Source organism: Mobula birostris, chromosome 16 (genome assembly GCF_030028105.1).
Source record: "Mobula birostris isolate sMobBir1 chromosome 16, sMobBir1.hap1, whole genome shotgun sequence".
Lineage (NCBI taxonomy): Eukaryota > Metazoa > Chordata > Chondrichthyes > Myliobatiformes > Myliobatidae > Mobula > Mobula birostris.
Window position 1 is genome coordinate 78,718,086 of NC_092385.1, and position 17,281 is coordinate 78,735,366.

The 17,281-nt window shown below is 42.5% G+C and overlaps 1 protein-coding gene across 3 annotated transcripts in view; it reads left to right on the forward strand.

The window, feature by feature from the left end:
- The window catches only part of LOC140211259 (inter-alpha-trypsin inhibitor heavy chain H3-like), a 129,121-nt gene that overhangs the window by 35,566 nt on the left and 76,274 nt on the right, over positions 1-17,281 (forward strand). For all 3 annotated transcript variants that reach the window (XM_072280935.1, XM_072280936.1, XM_072280937.1), the window contains exons 11-16: positions 3,099-3,280; positions 7,677-7,862; positions 11,036-11,175; positions 12,255-12,412; positions 15,932-15,979; positions 17,236-17,277. In XM_072280935.1, coding sequence (XP_072137036.1) covers positions 3,099-3,280; positions 7,677-7,862; positions 11,036-11,175; positions 12,255-12,412; positions 15,932-15,979; positions 17,236-17,277 — 756 coding nt within the window. The remainder of the gene's footprint in view (positions 1-3,098; positions 3,281-7,676; positions 7,863-11,035; positions 11,176-12,254; positions 12,413-15,931; positions 15,980-17,235; positions 17,278-17,281) is intronic.

Consider the following 17,281-nt stretch of genomic DNA (forward strand, 5'->3'; position numbering starts at 1 on the left):
GCTGATTGGCTCAGGGTGTCTGACCCTCCAAGGGAGAAGTTGTAACGTTTGATGGTCACAGGCAGAAATGACTTCCTATGACGCTCTGTGTTGCATCTCGGTGGAATGAGTCTCTGGCTGAATGTACTCCTGTGCCACTCAGTACATTATGTAGTGGATGGGAGACATTGTCCAAGATGGCATGCAACTTGGACAGCATCCTCTTTTCAGACACCACCGTGAGAGAGTCCAGTTCCATCCCCACAACATCACTGGCCTTACGAATGAGTTTGTTGATTCTGTTGGTGTCTGCTACCCTCAGCCTGCTGCCCCAGCACACAACAGCAAACATGATAGCACTGGCCACCACAGACTCGTAGAACATCCTCAGCATCGTCATATGCTGCACATCACAGCAGTGGCAGCTTGGATAGATCAGCTTGGATTCCTCACCTCTCCCGTCCCTCATACTCTCTGACACCGTTCCTCACCCCTCCCGTCCCACATACTCTCTGTCACCACTCCTCACCCCTCCCGTCCCACATACTCTCCGTCACTGTTCCTCACCCCTCCCATCCCACATACTCTCTGTCACCATTCCTCACCCCTCCAGTCCCACATACTCACTGTCACCATTCCTTACCCCTCCCGTCCCACATACTCTCTGACACCATTCCTCACCCCTCCCGTCCCACATACTCTCTGACAACATTCCTCACCCCTCTCGTCCCACATACTCTCTGTCACCATTCCTCACCCCCCCGTCCCACATACTCTCTGACACCATTCCTCACCCCTCCTGTCCCACATACTCTCTGACACCATTCCTCACCCCTCCCGTCCCACATACTCTCTGACACCATTCCTCACCCCTCCTGTCCCACATACTCTCTGTCACCATTCCTCACCCCTCCTGTCCCACATACTCTCTGACATCATTCCTCACCCCTCCTGTCCCACATACTCTCCGACACCATTCCCACCCCCATCTGCTAGCTCCACATTCTCCCTGGCAGCACAATTGTGCATTCCCGGCACCTCCCACTCTCTGTGAAAACGATTTTGCCTTGTACATATCCTTTAACCCTTTCAGCTATATCTCTCTCACCTTCCAGCTATGTCCTCTAGTATGTGATGGTTCTATCCTGGGAAGAAGACTGTATCTACCCTATCTCTGCCTCTCGTAATTTTATAAACTTCTATCATCTCCCCTCATCCTCCTCAGTTATGGAAGGGTTGCCCACACAGACATTCTGATGAAAGATCTTTATCTGAAATATTAAATGCATTTCTTTCTGTCCAGATGCTGCTTGTCCTTCTGAATCTCTCCAGCATGTTCTGTTTGATGTTAGATATCCAGCATCTACAAATGTTTCCCCTTTGATTTCTGTGAAACTTGGATGAAAGCAGTTTTGGTCAATCCACTTCAGTCAGAGTTCTTTCTCATGTATGTTCATCCTTTCTATTTTGAGAAATAAGACATAGGAGCAGAATTAGGCCATTCAGCCCTTCAGGGCTGCTCCATCATTTGATGATGGCTGATTTCTATTCTCTCTCAACCTCATTCTGGTGCCACAACAACATATTTGCCTCAGCTTCAGAAAGAGCAAGGAACTAATTGTGGACTTAAGATCGAGGAAGTCAGGAGAACACATGCCAACTCACATTGAGGGGTTACCAGTGGAAAGGCTGAATAATTTCAAGTTCTCGGGTGTCATCATCTCTGAATATCTCTCCTTGATATATTGATGCAATTCTTGTTTGAAGAAAGCATGCCAGTGGCTTTATTTCATTGGAAGTTTGAGGAGATTTGGTATGTCACCAAAGACTCTAGCAAACTTCTACATATGTACCATAGAGAGCATCTGGTATTGAGGGACCAATGCACAGGATCAGGAAAAAAGCAGCAGAGGGTTGTAATCTCAGTCATCTCCACCACGGGCACCAGCCATCTCCACCAGAGAACATCTTCAAAAGGCAACAACCCCCACCATGCCGTCTTCTCAGAACTACTATCACAGATGAGGTACAGGAGCCTAAAGACACATACTCAACATTTTAAGAACTTCTTCCCTTCTGCCATCAGATTTCTCATCAGCCCATGAACCCATGAAGACACCTCATTAATTTGCTCTCTTTTTACAATATTTCGATTAGATTAGATTAGATTAGATTCAACTTTATTGTCATTGTGCCATGTGCAGATACAAAGCCAATGAAATGCAATCAGCATCCGACCAGAAGTGCAAAAGAGTAGCATTATTTACAATATTTATTTGTTTCTTTTATATATCTTATTGTAACTTACAGTACTTTTTATGTATTGCGCTTCTCTGCTGCTCCAAAACAACTCATTTCACAATATATGTCAGTGATAATTAACCTGATTCCGATTCCGCCTTCATCCCACAATATTTGACACCCTTGCTAATCATGGAACCATCTCTGCTGGATTGCTTCTATCAATTTCTGACCATGACATTTTAAGAGAAATCAGTGGAATGCCCTTAGGAAAAGCTAAGGCTAACTATCATCCCGGTTGGCTACTCTGTTTAAAGATTGTTTTGCTCTGGGGAAATTCCAGGAGTGGTGGTCCCACCGCCCCCCACCCCCCGTGATATAGACTGTTTTATAGACGGTAGTAACCATTTCTTAATTTGAGTATACTTACTGTCTTGTAAATATTGATTGTCTGTGCCTTTGTGTATATGTGTTGTAAATAAACTTTTATAGTTTTGTAAAAAAGAGATTGTTTTGCTGCTTGAGGTTTGTCAAGGTAGATAAAATTTATTTAGAGGTTGTACAGCGCAGAATCAGCCCTTCGAGCCCCGCAGCCCCTGATTTAATCACAATGCGACACTGGAATGAGGTTGAGAGAGAATATAAATCAGCCTAATCACAAGACAATTTAGAATGACCAATTAAAAGTGCCTGAACAGCAGAGAGAATTGAAGTCAAATTCATCCCACTTTCAATAAACTTGCCTCAGGATCTTTTTGAAGTTTTTCAAAAAAACCATTTGGCAGACAACTATGGATATGTTAGAAAATTAGCACGGATGAATTTCTAGGACTGTGCTTGGATTCCACAATGACTAATTTTTATTCATTGTATTGCAGGGGAATCAAATCCCACAAGAATCCAGAAAAATGTTAAAAATGTTGTAAAAGGGAGGTACAATGTGTATGCACTTGGCTTTGGTTATGATGTTAAATTCAGCTTTCTGGAGAAATTGGCTCTGGGTAATAATGGAATAGCACGGCGGATTTATGAGGATTCAGATGCTACCTTACAGCTCCAGGTGAGATGAATACTGGATAAAGTGTTATCCTGCTTGCTTTTGTCCAGAACATCTTCAAACTGGCTCATACAATTATGCAATGACTTCACCATAAGTTCAGTGGAAAATGCATTAATGTTCATGGACAAGACTTCCACTGCAATTTCAGCACGCTTGTGGTGCGGAGAGAATGCTTTCTGTGGTTGGGGGGGGAGTAGTCTAGGATTAGAGGGCACAGCTTCATAATAGAGGGACATCCCTTTCGAACAGAGATGAGGAGGAATTTCTTTAGCCAGAAGGTGGTGAAGCTGTGGAATCCATTGCCATAGATGGCTGTGGAATCCAAGCCATTCGGTATATTTAAAGTGTTGGTTGGTAGTTCCTTGATTAGTAGGGACATCAAGGGTTAGCAGGAGAGGGTAAGAGAATGGGCATTTTATTTGTTTAGAGGAAATATGCAGGAGAGTAGCTGGTGACTCATGTTTTGTAAATTAAAATTAAAGATTAGAGATTAACTTTATTTGTCACATGTACTGTACATCAAAACTTATATGAAATGTGTGATTTGCATCAAATCAAATCAAAGAAGATTGTGCTGGGCAGCCCATAACTGGTGCCACACTTTGGCCGCCAATCTAATATAATCATTGTAAGTGTTTTAACTCTTGTAGCGTGTTGATATAATCCAAATAACCATGAAATAATTTCCATATAATGGATAATAACGATCTTGTAAGAATCTTCAGATTTATTTTGTTGCGTTACTGTATCCCGGAAATGTAAACTCACAGGACCATAAGACATCGGTGCAGAATTAGGCCATTCAGCCCATCTATCAGCCATTCTATCAGCACTGACTTATTATCCCCCAAACCCCATTCTCCAGCTTCCTTCCTGTAAGCTTTGAAACCCTGACTATCAATCTCTGCTTTAAATATACGCATTGACTTGGCCTCCACTGCTCTTCTGTGTTCTGTTTCATCATGTGGCAGACAAGAACCTACATATGTAACAGCTGTTGAAGCGGAACAAGGCCTTGTGACCTCTTAAACTTGCTCTTCTCGTCAATACTGCTGATCCAGCATTTGCCTTAGCTCCACTTTACTGTCTCATAACTCTTGACTTGCCTTTAGATCGAAAGTCTGTCCATCTGAATACAGAATTTCCAAAAGTCCATACTCCACTGAGGGAAGAAATTTCTCTTTATCTCCATCTCAAATGAAGGAGTAAATGATCTCTTATTCAAAATATTTCCCCAGCTACAGATTCCACCCCAAGTCCATTCCCCCCATGCCTATACCCACACCCACGGAAAATATCATATCAGCATCAACTTACCAAGTCTCCTTTGGATAATACATGTTTCAGTCTGATTAGATTTTATTTCCCCATGTCCCATATGAACTAACCCAACCTGCTCAACTTTTTCTATTAAAAGCAGTCTTTATCCAAAGAATCAATCTAATGAACCATATCCAAACTGCTTCCAGTACAAGGACAGTGAAATTGCAATAATCCAGAAATTTTCCACATTATTGGATGCTACTTCTATGAATACTCACACCGACTTTTATCTCATCCTATTTTGTTACACAGCCATAAAATGCCCAGTGAATCTGGTGACTTTAACTTGAGCATTCTGACCCTGGTTCCCATCAGAAAACTACTCAATTCCTTACATTTGCTGTTCCACACTCTGGCTTCAGTTCAAACCCCCTGTCTGACTGCACACCCTGCTTGTACTCTTAAACACAAGAGATTCTGCAGATGCTGGAAATCCAGAGCAACACACACAAAATGCTGGAGGAACTCATGAGATCAGGAAAGGAATAAAGAGCCAGCCTTTCAAACCAAGACATTTCATCAAGTCCAAAACATCAACTCCTTTCCTTTCCATAGATGCTACCTAACCTGTTGAGTTCCTCCAGCATTTTGTGTGTGTTACTCTGGCTTGTACTATTGATCCCTGACAACATTTTAGAGTAACAAATGAGCCAGCAGCTTGCCCGTCAGGATTTCCGAGCACAGAGACGCCAGATTATCACTGTTTAATTGTACCTTTCTGAAAGAGAGTATGCAGAACTATAAAAATTTCTATTGCTGAGGTCTAAAAGTTGCTCTGCAGCAAAACTTCCCTACTTTTAATTTTCATTCCTTTTTGTTTCCTAGATCCATGCTGCTTTTGCAAGCAGGCTCTCAACATTACACTTCTTTTGCAAGGTTTCTGTCCATTCACCCAACCCATCAGTATCCATTCACTGAACCCATCAGCGCCTCAATTCACTGAATGCAAGAATGCCCATTCATCTAACCCATTGGTACACATTCACTTAATCTATCAATGCCCATTCATGTAACCCATCAGTGCTCATTCACCCAACCCCAGCATCCATTCACCTAACCCATCTATGCCCATTCACCTAACCCATCAGTGCCCATTCACCTAACCCATCAGTGCCCATTCACCTAACCCATCAATGCCTATTCACCTAACCCATCAGTGCCCATTCACCTAACCCATCAATGCCTATTCACCTAACCCATTGGTATACATTCACCTAACCCATCAATGCCCATTCATGTAACCCATCAGTGCCCATTCAACTAACCCATCAGTGCTCATTCACCCAACCCCAGTATCTATTCACCTAACCCCTCAGTGCTCATTCATCTAAGCCATCAGTGTCCATTCACCTAACCCATCAGTGCCCATTCACCTAACTCATCAGTGCCCATTCACCCAACCCATCAATGCCCATTCACCTAACTCATTAATGTCTATTCAGCTCACCTATTAGTGTCCATTTGCAAAATATTTAGGTGCTCTTCACAACTGGCTTCGTTACAAATCATTGTTAGCAAATAATCCACTAGTTAGATTTTCAGATCGCCCACTAATATAGTTTGTAAATAGCTGATGCCTCATCACTCTCCAGGCAGCACCTTTCTGCTTATAACTTACCAAGCTGAGAATAGTCAATTCATCCTAGCTCTCTGGTTTCTCTTAGTCAGCTGATCTTTCATCCCTGTTTATTTTTATTTATTGATTTATTGAGCTAAAGCACGGAACAGGCCTTTGGCCTCTTGGAGCCATACTACCAAGTTTACCTTGGCCTAATCACAGGACAATTTACAATGACCAATTAACTGTTACGTCTTTGGACTGTGGGAGAAAATGGGATCATCCGGAGGAAACCCACAGGTCCCACAGGGAGGACGTACAGCCTCATTGCAGTTGATATTGGAATTGAACTCCGATGCCCCGAGCTGTAATAGCTTCATGCTAATTGCTTTGCTCCCATGGCACCCTAATGTATTCTCCCTCAATACCTGAACTCATTTATCCCTTGTGAACAATCCAATATGTATCATCTTACCTTGTGGGAAATCCAAACACATTATAAGAACGTAAGAAATAGAAGCAGGAGTGGGCCATCCGGCCCATCGAGCCTGCCCCGCCATTCAATAAGATCATGGCTGATCTGTCCGTAAACTCAGCTCCATCTACCTGCCTTTTCCCCATAACCCTTAATTCCCCTACTATGTAAAACTTTGTCAAACTGTATCTTAAATATATTTAGTGAGGAAGCCTCAACTGCTTCCCTGGGCAGAGAATTCCACAGATTCACCACTCTCTGAGAAAAACAGTTTCTTCTCATCTCCGCCCTAAATCTTCTCCCCTGAATCTTGAGGCAATGTCCCCTAGTTCTAATCTCACCTACCAATGGAAACAACTTTCCTACTTCTATCTTATCTATCCCTTTCAAAATTTTGTATGTTTCTACAAGATCCCCTCTCATTCTTCTGAATTTCAGAGAGTATAGGCCCAGGCGACTCAATCTCTCCTCATAGGTTAACCCCTTCATCTCTGGAATCAACCTGGTGAACCTTCTCTGCACTGCCTCCAAAGCCAGTATATCCTTCCTCAAGCTGCAATCTTTCACCATTTAAATAATAATCTGCTCTTCTATTATTCCTTCCAAAGTGGATGATCTCGCATTTACCAAAGTTGTATTCCATCTGCCAGACCTTGGCCCACTCACTTAACCTATCAACATCCCTCTGCAGACTCTCCACGTCCTCTGCACAATTTGCTTTTCCACTCAGTTGAGTGTCATCAGCAAATTTTGCTACGCTACACTCAGTGCCCTCTTTCAAATCTTCCAAATAAATGGTAAACAGCTGCTTCGTGGTCTTTCATTTAATCATCAGCCTCAAAGCCTCAGGACTACTGTAAGTGAGCTTGGCAGCTTAAATTATGTAGGAAAATGTTGTACATCCTCAATATCAGAAATAAATGGTTTTACAAGTACAATTTTACCTCTTTGGCTCAGCTGGAATTTGTGAGTTATAGACTTGTTGATACTTGGATTATTGAAGGAATATGCCAAACTATTTAAATATTTCTTCTTCACAGGGTTTTTATGATGAAGTGGCAAACCCCTTACTTCTGGATATTGAATTGCAATACCCAGGGAATGCTATTTCAGAATTAACTCAAACTAGTTTCAGACAGTATTACAATGGGTCTGAAATTGTTGTGTGTGGCAGGATTTCAGACAGATCCCTGGAAACACTCACAACAGACATTGTGGCTCAGACCGTAAGTACTTATCATCAATTGTTCCAATTTCTTTACTGATATCCTGGATGACTCCTTCAATATGGTGCAGTAAGTGGATAATTAGCCTTTTGATCCAGCAGTAGTTAAGAAGGCAAAAGGTACTTTGGCCTTATTGTAAATGGTTGGAATTTTAAAAATAGGGATGTTGTGTTACAATTTTACGGGTGTTTGTGGGGCCTCATCTGGAACACTGAGTTCAGGTTTGGTCCTTAAAAAAACAACACTGGGGGCAGTACAAAGGAGGCTAGCTCCTGGAATGAGAAGTTTGTCCTACCAAGAGATACTGGGCCTGTCTTCTTTGGAGTTTAGAACAATGAGGAGTAAGCTTATTCAAGCATATAAGACCCCAGTGGAGCTAGACAGGGTGGATACTGGGATGTTTTCTCTGACGGGAGTGCCTCAAACAGGAGGACAGAAATACAGGATAAGGGGTCGGTCATTTAAAACTGAGCTAGGTAGAAATTTCTTCTCACAGTAGGTGGCAAAGCACTGGAATATTCCACCCAGTGTGGTGGAGGCCAGATCATTAGAAATGCTCAAAGTGGAGGTGGATAAGTAGCTGATAAATCAGTGAACGGAGAGGTACTGAAAAAAATACCGTAGAAGAGGCTGGTATAGACCAACTAGGATTGTCTTATAAGGTGAGGCAGGCCTACTCCTGCTCAGGTTGTCCCATGTTCTATTCTTCCAGTGTTCCTGCAGTAGCTTCCCAATGATGCTGCTCCACTCTTATTATCTCCTTGTCCATAATCTCTTTCAATTGGTACTATAATGGGTTCTACTACTGTCATTTTCCATTGGCATTCCATGTCCTTACTACCATCCTAACCAAAATCTCCTAGCATCATGGAATAATGGAACACATTAAGCTACCAACCGATATGTGGTGCCGGTGCAGCACACCCAAAATGCTGGGGAAATCAGCAGGTCAGGCAGCATCCATGGAAATAAATAAACAGCCGACCTTTCAGGCTGAAGCCCTTCATCAAGACTGGAAAGGAAGGGGGAAGATGCCAGAAAAAAAAGGTGGGGGGGAGGGGAAAGAGGCTAGCCAGATGATGATAGGTGAAGCCAGGTGGGTGGGAAAGGTAAAGGGCTAGAAAGGAAGGAATCTGATAGGACAGGAGAGTGGAGGAAAGGGAAGAATGTGAGGCACCAGGGGAGATGACAGGCAGATGAGAAGAGGTAAGAGGCCAGAGTGGGGAATGGGAGAAGAAGGAAGGGGAAGGAAAAAACAATTTTACCAGAAGGTGAAATTAATGTCATGCAATCAGGTTGGAGGCTACACGGACGAAATATAAGGTGTTGCTCCTCCAGCCTGAGAGTTGCCTTATCGTGACAAAAGAAGAGGCCATGGACTGACATGTTGGAATGGGAATGGGAATAGGAATTGAAGTGGTTGGCCACCAGGAAATTCTGTTTTTGGTGGGTGGAGTGGTAGTGCTCAACAAAGTAGTACCCCAATTTGCTATGGGTTTCGCCAATGTAGAGGAAGCTGCTGCTAGCTTTTTGAAAGAATCCCTCCATTAGCTCTTCTTTCCCGAGAGCTCAAAAAGGCAACACTTCTCAACACTTTTGGCAATTCCCTTTTGAGTTTTAATTGTATCTGTTTCTACCATGTTTTCAAATTTTGAAACTGTAAACATTTTCCCAATTTTTTTTTTGCCTATTGCTTTATATAAGCAATTTGATATGGGAAAGAATTTCTCTTCACTTATTGTGTCAAACTCTTCCAACATTTTGAAAAACGTAATCACATTTCCTTAATATTCCCTGCTGTAAAGAGGACAGCTCTTGTTTCTCTGGGCTCTGTGTATCTGAAACCTCTCAATCTTGGTACCTTTCTATTAAAGGCCCTCTGCTACCTTGCTCAAAAAGCATGCAAAGAAGATCCAATCCAGCAGGTTAGAAATAACATTGACATCGAGAAGTGGTAAACAGTGAAACAAAACAGAGAGATTGGTCAGCAGGGCAGGCAGTGTCTGTGGGACAAAGAATAGAACTGAACATTTCAGATCTGTTGTCTTCTAAACTGGAAATATGAAAAAGCAAGCATATTTTAAGTTGCGGAGGAGCAGTGGTGGGTGAGACGGGAAGGATTAGAGGAGCAGGTGGTGGTGAGGACAAAGGGGAAGGTCGAAATGATCCAGATGGCACAAATACTGTCGACAGTCTCAAAGAAAAAGCAGTGAATGTTTGTCATTCATAGCTAACCTGACCCAGAGGAGTGTGAACAGAAAGAGGCGAGAGATGACAGAAAAGAGGGAAAAGCCAAACCCAGAAAATAATGCTGGAATTGTGAGATGCAGAATGCAGCAGCTTCTGGAAGTCTGATGTACAGAGCACTGCCAGAAGTTCTCAACAACACAGCAGGCAATCTGTGACAAGGGAAAAATAGAGTTGATGGTAATTCTGACACTAAAGGGAAAGGCTAGATTATATTACTGAGACTTCAGCTGCAATGTAGCTAGACAGAAGATAAGAGCTGATCTTCAAAATTACCTTAGGCAGACGTACTGACAGAAAATACTGCAGTTTAACTTTTCTGCTAAAGATGTAGTTAGTTGCAAATATTGAGAGTATGTAATGGAACAAAGTGTAATTCTGTGCGTAATGGAACAAAGGAATGAAAGGGTTATCATACGAGGAACATTTGATGGCTCTGGGTCTGTATTCGCTGGAATTCAGAAGGATGAGGGGGGATCTCATTGGAACCTTTCGAACGTTGAAAGGTCTAGACAGAGTAGATGTGGAAAGGATGTTTCCCATGTTGGGAGAGTCTAGGACAAGAGGGCACAGCCTCAGGATAGAGGGGCTCCTTTTTAAAAAAGATGCAGAGAAATTTCTTTAGCCAAAGGGTGGTGAATTTGTGGAATGTGTTGCCACAGGCAGCTGTGGAGGCCAGGTCTTTAGGTGTATTTAAGGCAGAGATTGATAAGTTCTTGATTGGTCATGGCATCAAAGGTTACAGAGAGAAGGCCAGGAAGTGGGGTTGAGGAGGAGATAAAAGAAGGATCAGTCATGATTGAATGGCGGGGAAGACTCGATGGGTCAGATGGCCTAATTCTACTCCTGTGTCTTATGGTCTAATGGTAATTTATTTTCTCAATATTTGATTACAAGCTATAGCCAACTCCTTATTTTTCCATCAGGGCAATGAAAAACTGACTTTAAAAGCTGGTGTGAATATCTCGGAGGCTGAGAATATTATTCAACAACAGCAATACATTTTTGGTGACTTTACTGAGCGTCTATGGGCTTACCTGACCATACAACAACTCCTAGACCAGCGGTAAAATAACTAGTTTTTTTTATCTGAGAACACAAAGCCAAAAACATTTTATCTCTCAATAACACACATCAAAGTTGCTGGTGAACACAGCAGGCCAGGCAGCATCTCTAGGAAGAGGTACAGTTGACGTTTCAGGCCGAGACCCTTTGTCAGGACTAACTGAAAGAAGAGCTAGTAAGAGGTTTGAAAGTGGGAGGGGTCTCTTACTAGCTCTTCTTTCAGTTAGTCCTGACGAAGGATCTCAGCCCGAAACGTCGACTGTACCTCTTCCTAGAGATGCTGCCTGGCCTGCTGTGTTCACCAGCAACTTTGATGTGTGTTGCTTGAATTTCCAGCATCTGCAGAATTCCTCGTGTTTGCGTATCTCTCAATAAACAACCTTAATTGAAAGTTGGCAACATGTTAGCTGAGGAACTGTGTTCTAAAATAAAACACACACAATGTTCAGCTAATACAAACACAAGAGATCATGCAGGTGCTGAGAATACAGAGTAATACATACAAAATGTTGGAGGAACTCAGCAGGTCAGGCAGCATCTATGAAAAGGAATAAACAGTGAACGTTTCAGGCTGACACCCTTCATTAGGACTGCAGAGGAAGGCGGAACATACCGGAATAAAGTTGTGGGGGAAGTGGAAAGAGGACAAACTAGATGGTGACAGGTGAAGCCAAGTGGGTTGGAAAAGTAAAAGGCTGAAGAAGAAGGAATCTGACAGGAGAGGAGAGTGGATCATGGGTGAAAGGGAAGGAGGGGCACCAGGGAGAGGTAATAGGCAGATGAAGAGAAGAGGTAAGAGGCCAGAGTAGGGAACAGGAGAGGAGGGGAAAATAATAAATAAGAACAATGTTCAATTGTATTTAAAGGACAAATTAATATTTTGGTTGTGAATGCTTCATTATCTCTATCTTAACAGTCTCAGTCACTATTGCAAACTGGCTCATGATCATCATAATTTTGTTGTCTGATTCTTGAAAGACAAAAAAAAAATCAATTATCAAAAGTGGTTTCAGAAATGGTAGTAAATGTATTTATTGCATTGTACGTGTTGCCAAATTAATTTCTACCAATTGTGTTCAGGATTTCTTCAAGTAAAGGCAAATCAAAGAAGCTAACAGAGAGAATCCTGGAACTTTCACTGAAGTACAGTTTTGTTACACCACTAACATCAATGGTTGTCACAAAACCGGAGGATTCAGGGAATGAAACACTTGTGGTTGACAAACCATCAGATAGTGGTAAGATTTGAATAAAGCTACCTTCATCTGCAACTAATCTTTCCCTGGTTATATTATTTTAAAATGTTACATTGTGTGTTGACACATAGATTTAATTGATCAGTCAATTGTCAAATAACTACTTTTTAAAGATTTCCATATCCATCCAATTTTACCCTTCCCACCCCACCCCCAATGAAATAAAGTTCAAGAAATTCAAAACTTGACATTTAAAGACATTTCATATTACCATCTATGGCAAGATTTGTACCTGACAGGAGTGCAAGTGTAAAGGGTGTAATGTTATGTAACAGAACAGTCACCCGAGCAACCTTCATGGGATTGTAATGAATGTCTCTAGGATTGTAGGTACAGAGTGAGATAAAGACAAGTCTATTTCATTTGTATTATTTATCAATTTGTTTGGAGATACAGTGTGGACCAGGCCGTACTGGCCCAATGAGCTGTGCCCCCCAGCAGCCCACCTATTTAACCCTAGCCTAATCACGGGACAATCACAATGACCAATTATCCTATGAACCAGTACATCTTTGGACTCTGAGAGGAAACTGGAGGCCCTGAAGGAAACCTACATGCTCATGGGAAGAACATACCAAATTTTGTTTCAGAGGACACCGGAATTGAACTTCAAACTCCGACACCCCAAGCTGTAATAGTGTTGAACTGCTACACTACCGAGACACCTCTTTTTATTTGGGTGTAGATTTTCACAGTAGTTTCCACATATACCCGGTTTAATTTTCCAAAGAGAGTGGGAAATTTAATTTTGCAGTTTCTGCTTAATAAGGACACATTTGATTACAGTAGAAAAACAAACTATGCGGTCCAAACAGTCCATGCAAGCATTTATGTCCTGTTCAAATCTCTTTCCATATTTCTTCATGCAAGTCTATCAGGGCTTGTATGAAAAGCATACTCTTCACCACTGCTGAATCTGCAGATAGAGGAGCAGCTGGACTGAGAAATCAGTTGGCACAAATTAGCTTGATGGTTTGTATGGTTCAATTGGAATATACAGTTTTTCACAATCAGAATCAGGTCAGGCATGTGACGTGAAATTTGTTAACTTAGCAGCAGTTCAATGCAATACATAATCTAGCAGGGAGAAAAAAATAATACAGTAATAAATAAAATAAAACAATAATGATAAACAAACAAGTAAATCAATGATGTATATTGATTAGATTAAAACAAACGTGCAAAAACAGAAATACTGTATATTAAAAAAAAGTGAGGTAGTGTCCAAAGCTTCAATGTCCATTTAGGAATCGGATGGCAGAGGGAAAGAAGCTGTTCCTGAATCACTGAGTGTGTGCCTTCAGGCTTCTGTATCTCCTACCTGATGGTAACAGTGAGAAAAGGACATGCCCTGGGTGCTGGAGGTCTTTAATAATGGACGCTGCCTTTCTGAGACACCGCTACCTACCCCTCCTCCTGTCCTCATAACATCTGCAGACTTTGCCACAAAGCCATGAATTTCACGATCTAAATAACTGACAAACAATATGAAAAGTAGAGGTCCCAATACTGACCCCAGAGGAACACCACTAGTTACTGGCAGCCAACCAGAAAAGGCCCCCTTTATTCTCACTCGTTGCCTCCTGCCTGTCAGCCATTCCTCTATCCATGCCAGTATCTTCCCTGTAATGCCACAGGATTTTATCTTGTTAAGCAGCCTCATGTGTGGCGCCTTTCTGAGACACCGCTTCCTAAAGGTGCCCTAGGTACTTTGTAGGCTAGTGCCCAAGGTGGAACTGATTACATTTACAACCTCCTGCAGCTTCTTTCGGTCCTTGTGCAGCAGCACCCCCCGAAACCAGACAGTGATGCAGCCTGTCAGAATGCTCTCCACGGTACAACCGTAGAAGTTTTTGAGTGTATGTGTTGACATGCCAAATCTCTTCAAACTCCTAATAAGGTATAGCTGCTGTCTTGCCTTCTTTATACCCACACTGATATGTTGGGACCAGGTTAGATCCTCAGAGATCTTGACACTCAGGAACCTGAAACTGCTCACTCTCTCCACTTCTGATCCCTCTATGAGGATTGGTATGTGCTCCTTCATCTTACCCTTCCTGAAGTCCACAATCAGCTCTTTCGTCTTACTGACATTGAGTGCCAGGTTGTTGCTGTGGCACCACTCCACTAGTTGGCATATCTCACTCCTGTACACCCTCTCATCACCACCTGAGATTCGACTAACAATGGTTGTATCGTCAGCAAATTTATAGATGGTATTTGAGCGATGCCTAGCCACATAGTCATGTGTATAGAGAGAGTAGAGCAGTGGGCTAAGCACATACCCCTGAGGTGTGCCAGTGTTGAATTGTCAGCGAGGAGGATATGTTATCACCAATCTGCACAGATTGTGGTCTTCTGGTTAGGAAGTTGAGGATCCAATTGCAGAGGGAGGTACAGAGGCCCCGGTTCTGCAACTTCTCGATCAGGATTGTGGGAATGATGGTATCAAATGCTGAGTTATAGTCGAAGAACAGCATCCTGACGTAGGTGTTTGTGTTGTCCAGGTGGTCTAAAGCCACGTGGAGAGCCATTGAGATTGCATCTGCCATTGACCTATTGTGGTGATAGGCAAATTGCAATGGGTCCAGGTCCTTGCTGAGGCAGGAGTTCAGTCTAGTCATGAACAACCTCTCAAAGCATTTCATCACTGTAGATGTCAGTGCTACCGGGCGATAGTCATTAAGGCAGCTCACATTATTCTTCTTAGGCACTGGTATAATTGTTGCCTTTTTGAAGCAAGTGAGAACTTCCGCCCGTGGCAGTGAGAGGCTGAAAATGTCCTTGAATATTCCCACTAGTTGGTTGGCACAGGTTTTCAGAGCCTTACCAGGTACCCCATTTGGACTTTCTGCCTAACAAATGTTCAATCTCTTTAAAGACAGTCTAACATTGGTCTCTGAGGCCGAGATCACAGGGTTATCAGGCGCAGCAGGGATGAGAGAGAGTTGTGATATTTAGTTGAGGCCAAGAATCTAGTCAAATTTGAAAAAAAAGACATGGATTCAAGCAATTGCCAATCCATGGCTTGTATAGGATTAACAATGATTGATCTGTGAGGAGGAAAAGGGGCAGTTATCTAATGGAGAATTTCCAAATTACATTTAAAATTTGATATCTACTTGTTCATACTAACATGGTTCTTTAAAAGATGACACAAGGCTACTTAATATTCTGTGGGCAGAAGCTGCTCACAAAATGCAGAAATATGATATAACTAGCCATATATATAAAGGATATGAATTTTGTGCATCTGCACACTGCTAGGGAACTGTACACAAACTGTACCATTGATTGCTGGACATTGTCACTCTGCGTCTTGGACTTCATACGTTTTTTTTCAAGTGAATATGCTTCTTTGCTTACTATGTTGAATTTGTTGTTTGCTATTTTGAATATTTTGCACCTTGGTCGCAGGGGAACGCTGTGTCATTCAGCTGTATCCATGTATGGTTTGAATGATATTGAAATTTGATTTGATATATTTTCATTCCCTTTCAGAAGTGATCCAGCCAGAAAGACAACTCATGACCAGAAGAGGAAAAGCAAGTAAGTTTTTTGAAACAAATTTTAATCTTACCTTCAACAGGGACTACAAATCAAGGACAATATCACAGATGGACTCGGGGGCATAATGGGGATTATCCAATGAGTCTATATAAGGATAGAGGTCAAATGTAAGAAAGGTGATGTCAATACAGACAATCGGATTTCAGTACAGATAAATGTGAGTTGATCCATTTTGGATGTCAAACCAGCATACAACTTGTACTATGAATGTTTGGACACTAAGGAGTGTAATAGAACAGAGGGACCTGAGAGTACAAGAACATGGACGCAAGAGATTCTGTAGATGCTAGAAATCTTGAGCAGTACACATGAAATACTGAAGGAACTCAGCAGGTTAGGCAACATCTGTCGAAGAAAATAAAGAGTCAAGTTTTTCGGCCACAAGCCTTCATCAGGACATTGTTTTCTCCATAGATGCTGCCTGACCTGCTGGGTTCCTCCAACACTTTGTGTGCATTGCTCTGGATTTCCAGCATCTGGAGAATCTCTTGTACCAAAGGAAAGTGTTACTTAACAAGAACTAAGTAAGCTTGAAAGTAATAAGGAAATGGCACTTACACATGGGAGACTGCTTTGCCGACGCAGACTGGGAGACCGCTTTGCTGAACACCTACGCTCTGTCCGCCAGAGAAAGCAGGATCTCCCAGTGGCCACACATTTTAATTCCACATCCCATTCCCATTCTGACATGTCTATCTACGGCCTCCTCTACTGTAAAGATGAAGCCACACTCAGGTTGGAGGAACAACACCTTATATTCCATCTGGGTAGCCTCCAACCTGATGGCATGAACATCGACTTCTCTAACTTCCGCTAATGCCCCACCTCCCCCTCGTACCCCATCTGTTACTTATTTTTATACACACATTCTTTCTCTCACTCTCCTTTTTCTCCCACTGTCCCTCTGACTATACCCCTTGCCCATCCTCTGGGTCCGGCCCCCCCCCCTTGTCTTTCTTCCCGGACCTCCTGTCCCATGATCCTCTCGTATCCCTTTTGTCTATCACCTGTCCAGCTCTTGGCTCCATCCCTCCCCCTCCTGTCTTCTATCATTTTGGATCTCCCCCTCCCCCTCCAACTTTCAAATCCCTTACTCACTCTTCCTTCAGTTAGTCCTGACAAAGGGTCTCGGCCTGAAACGTCGACTGCACCTCTTCCTAGAGATGCTGCCTGGCCTGCTGCGTTCACCAGCAACTTTGATGTGTGTTGCCTAATAATTTTATTTGTTTTTTCAGGTAAATTCCAAGCTAGAAGTTCAGCTATAGTTCATCCACCAAGTAA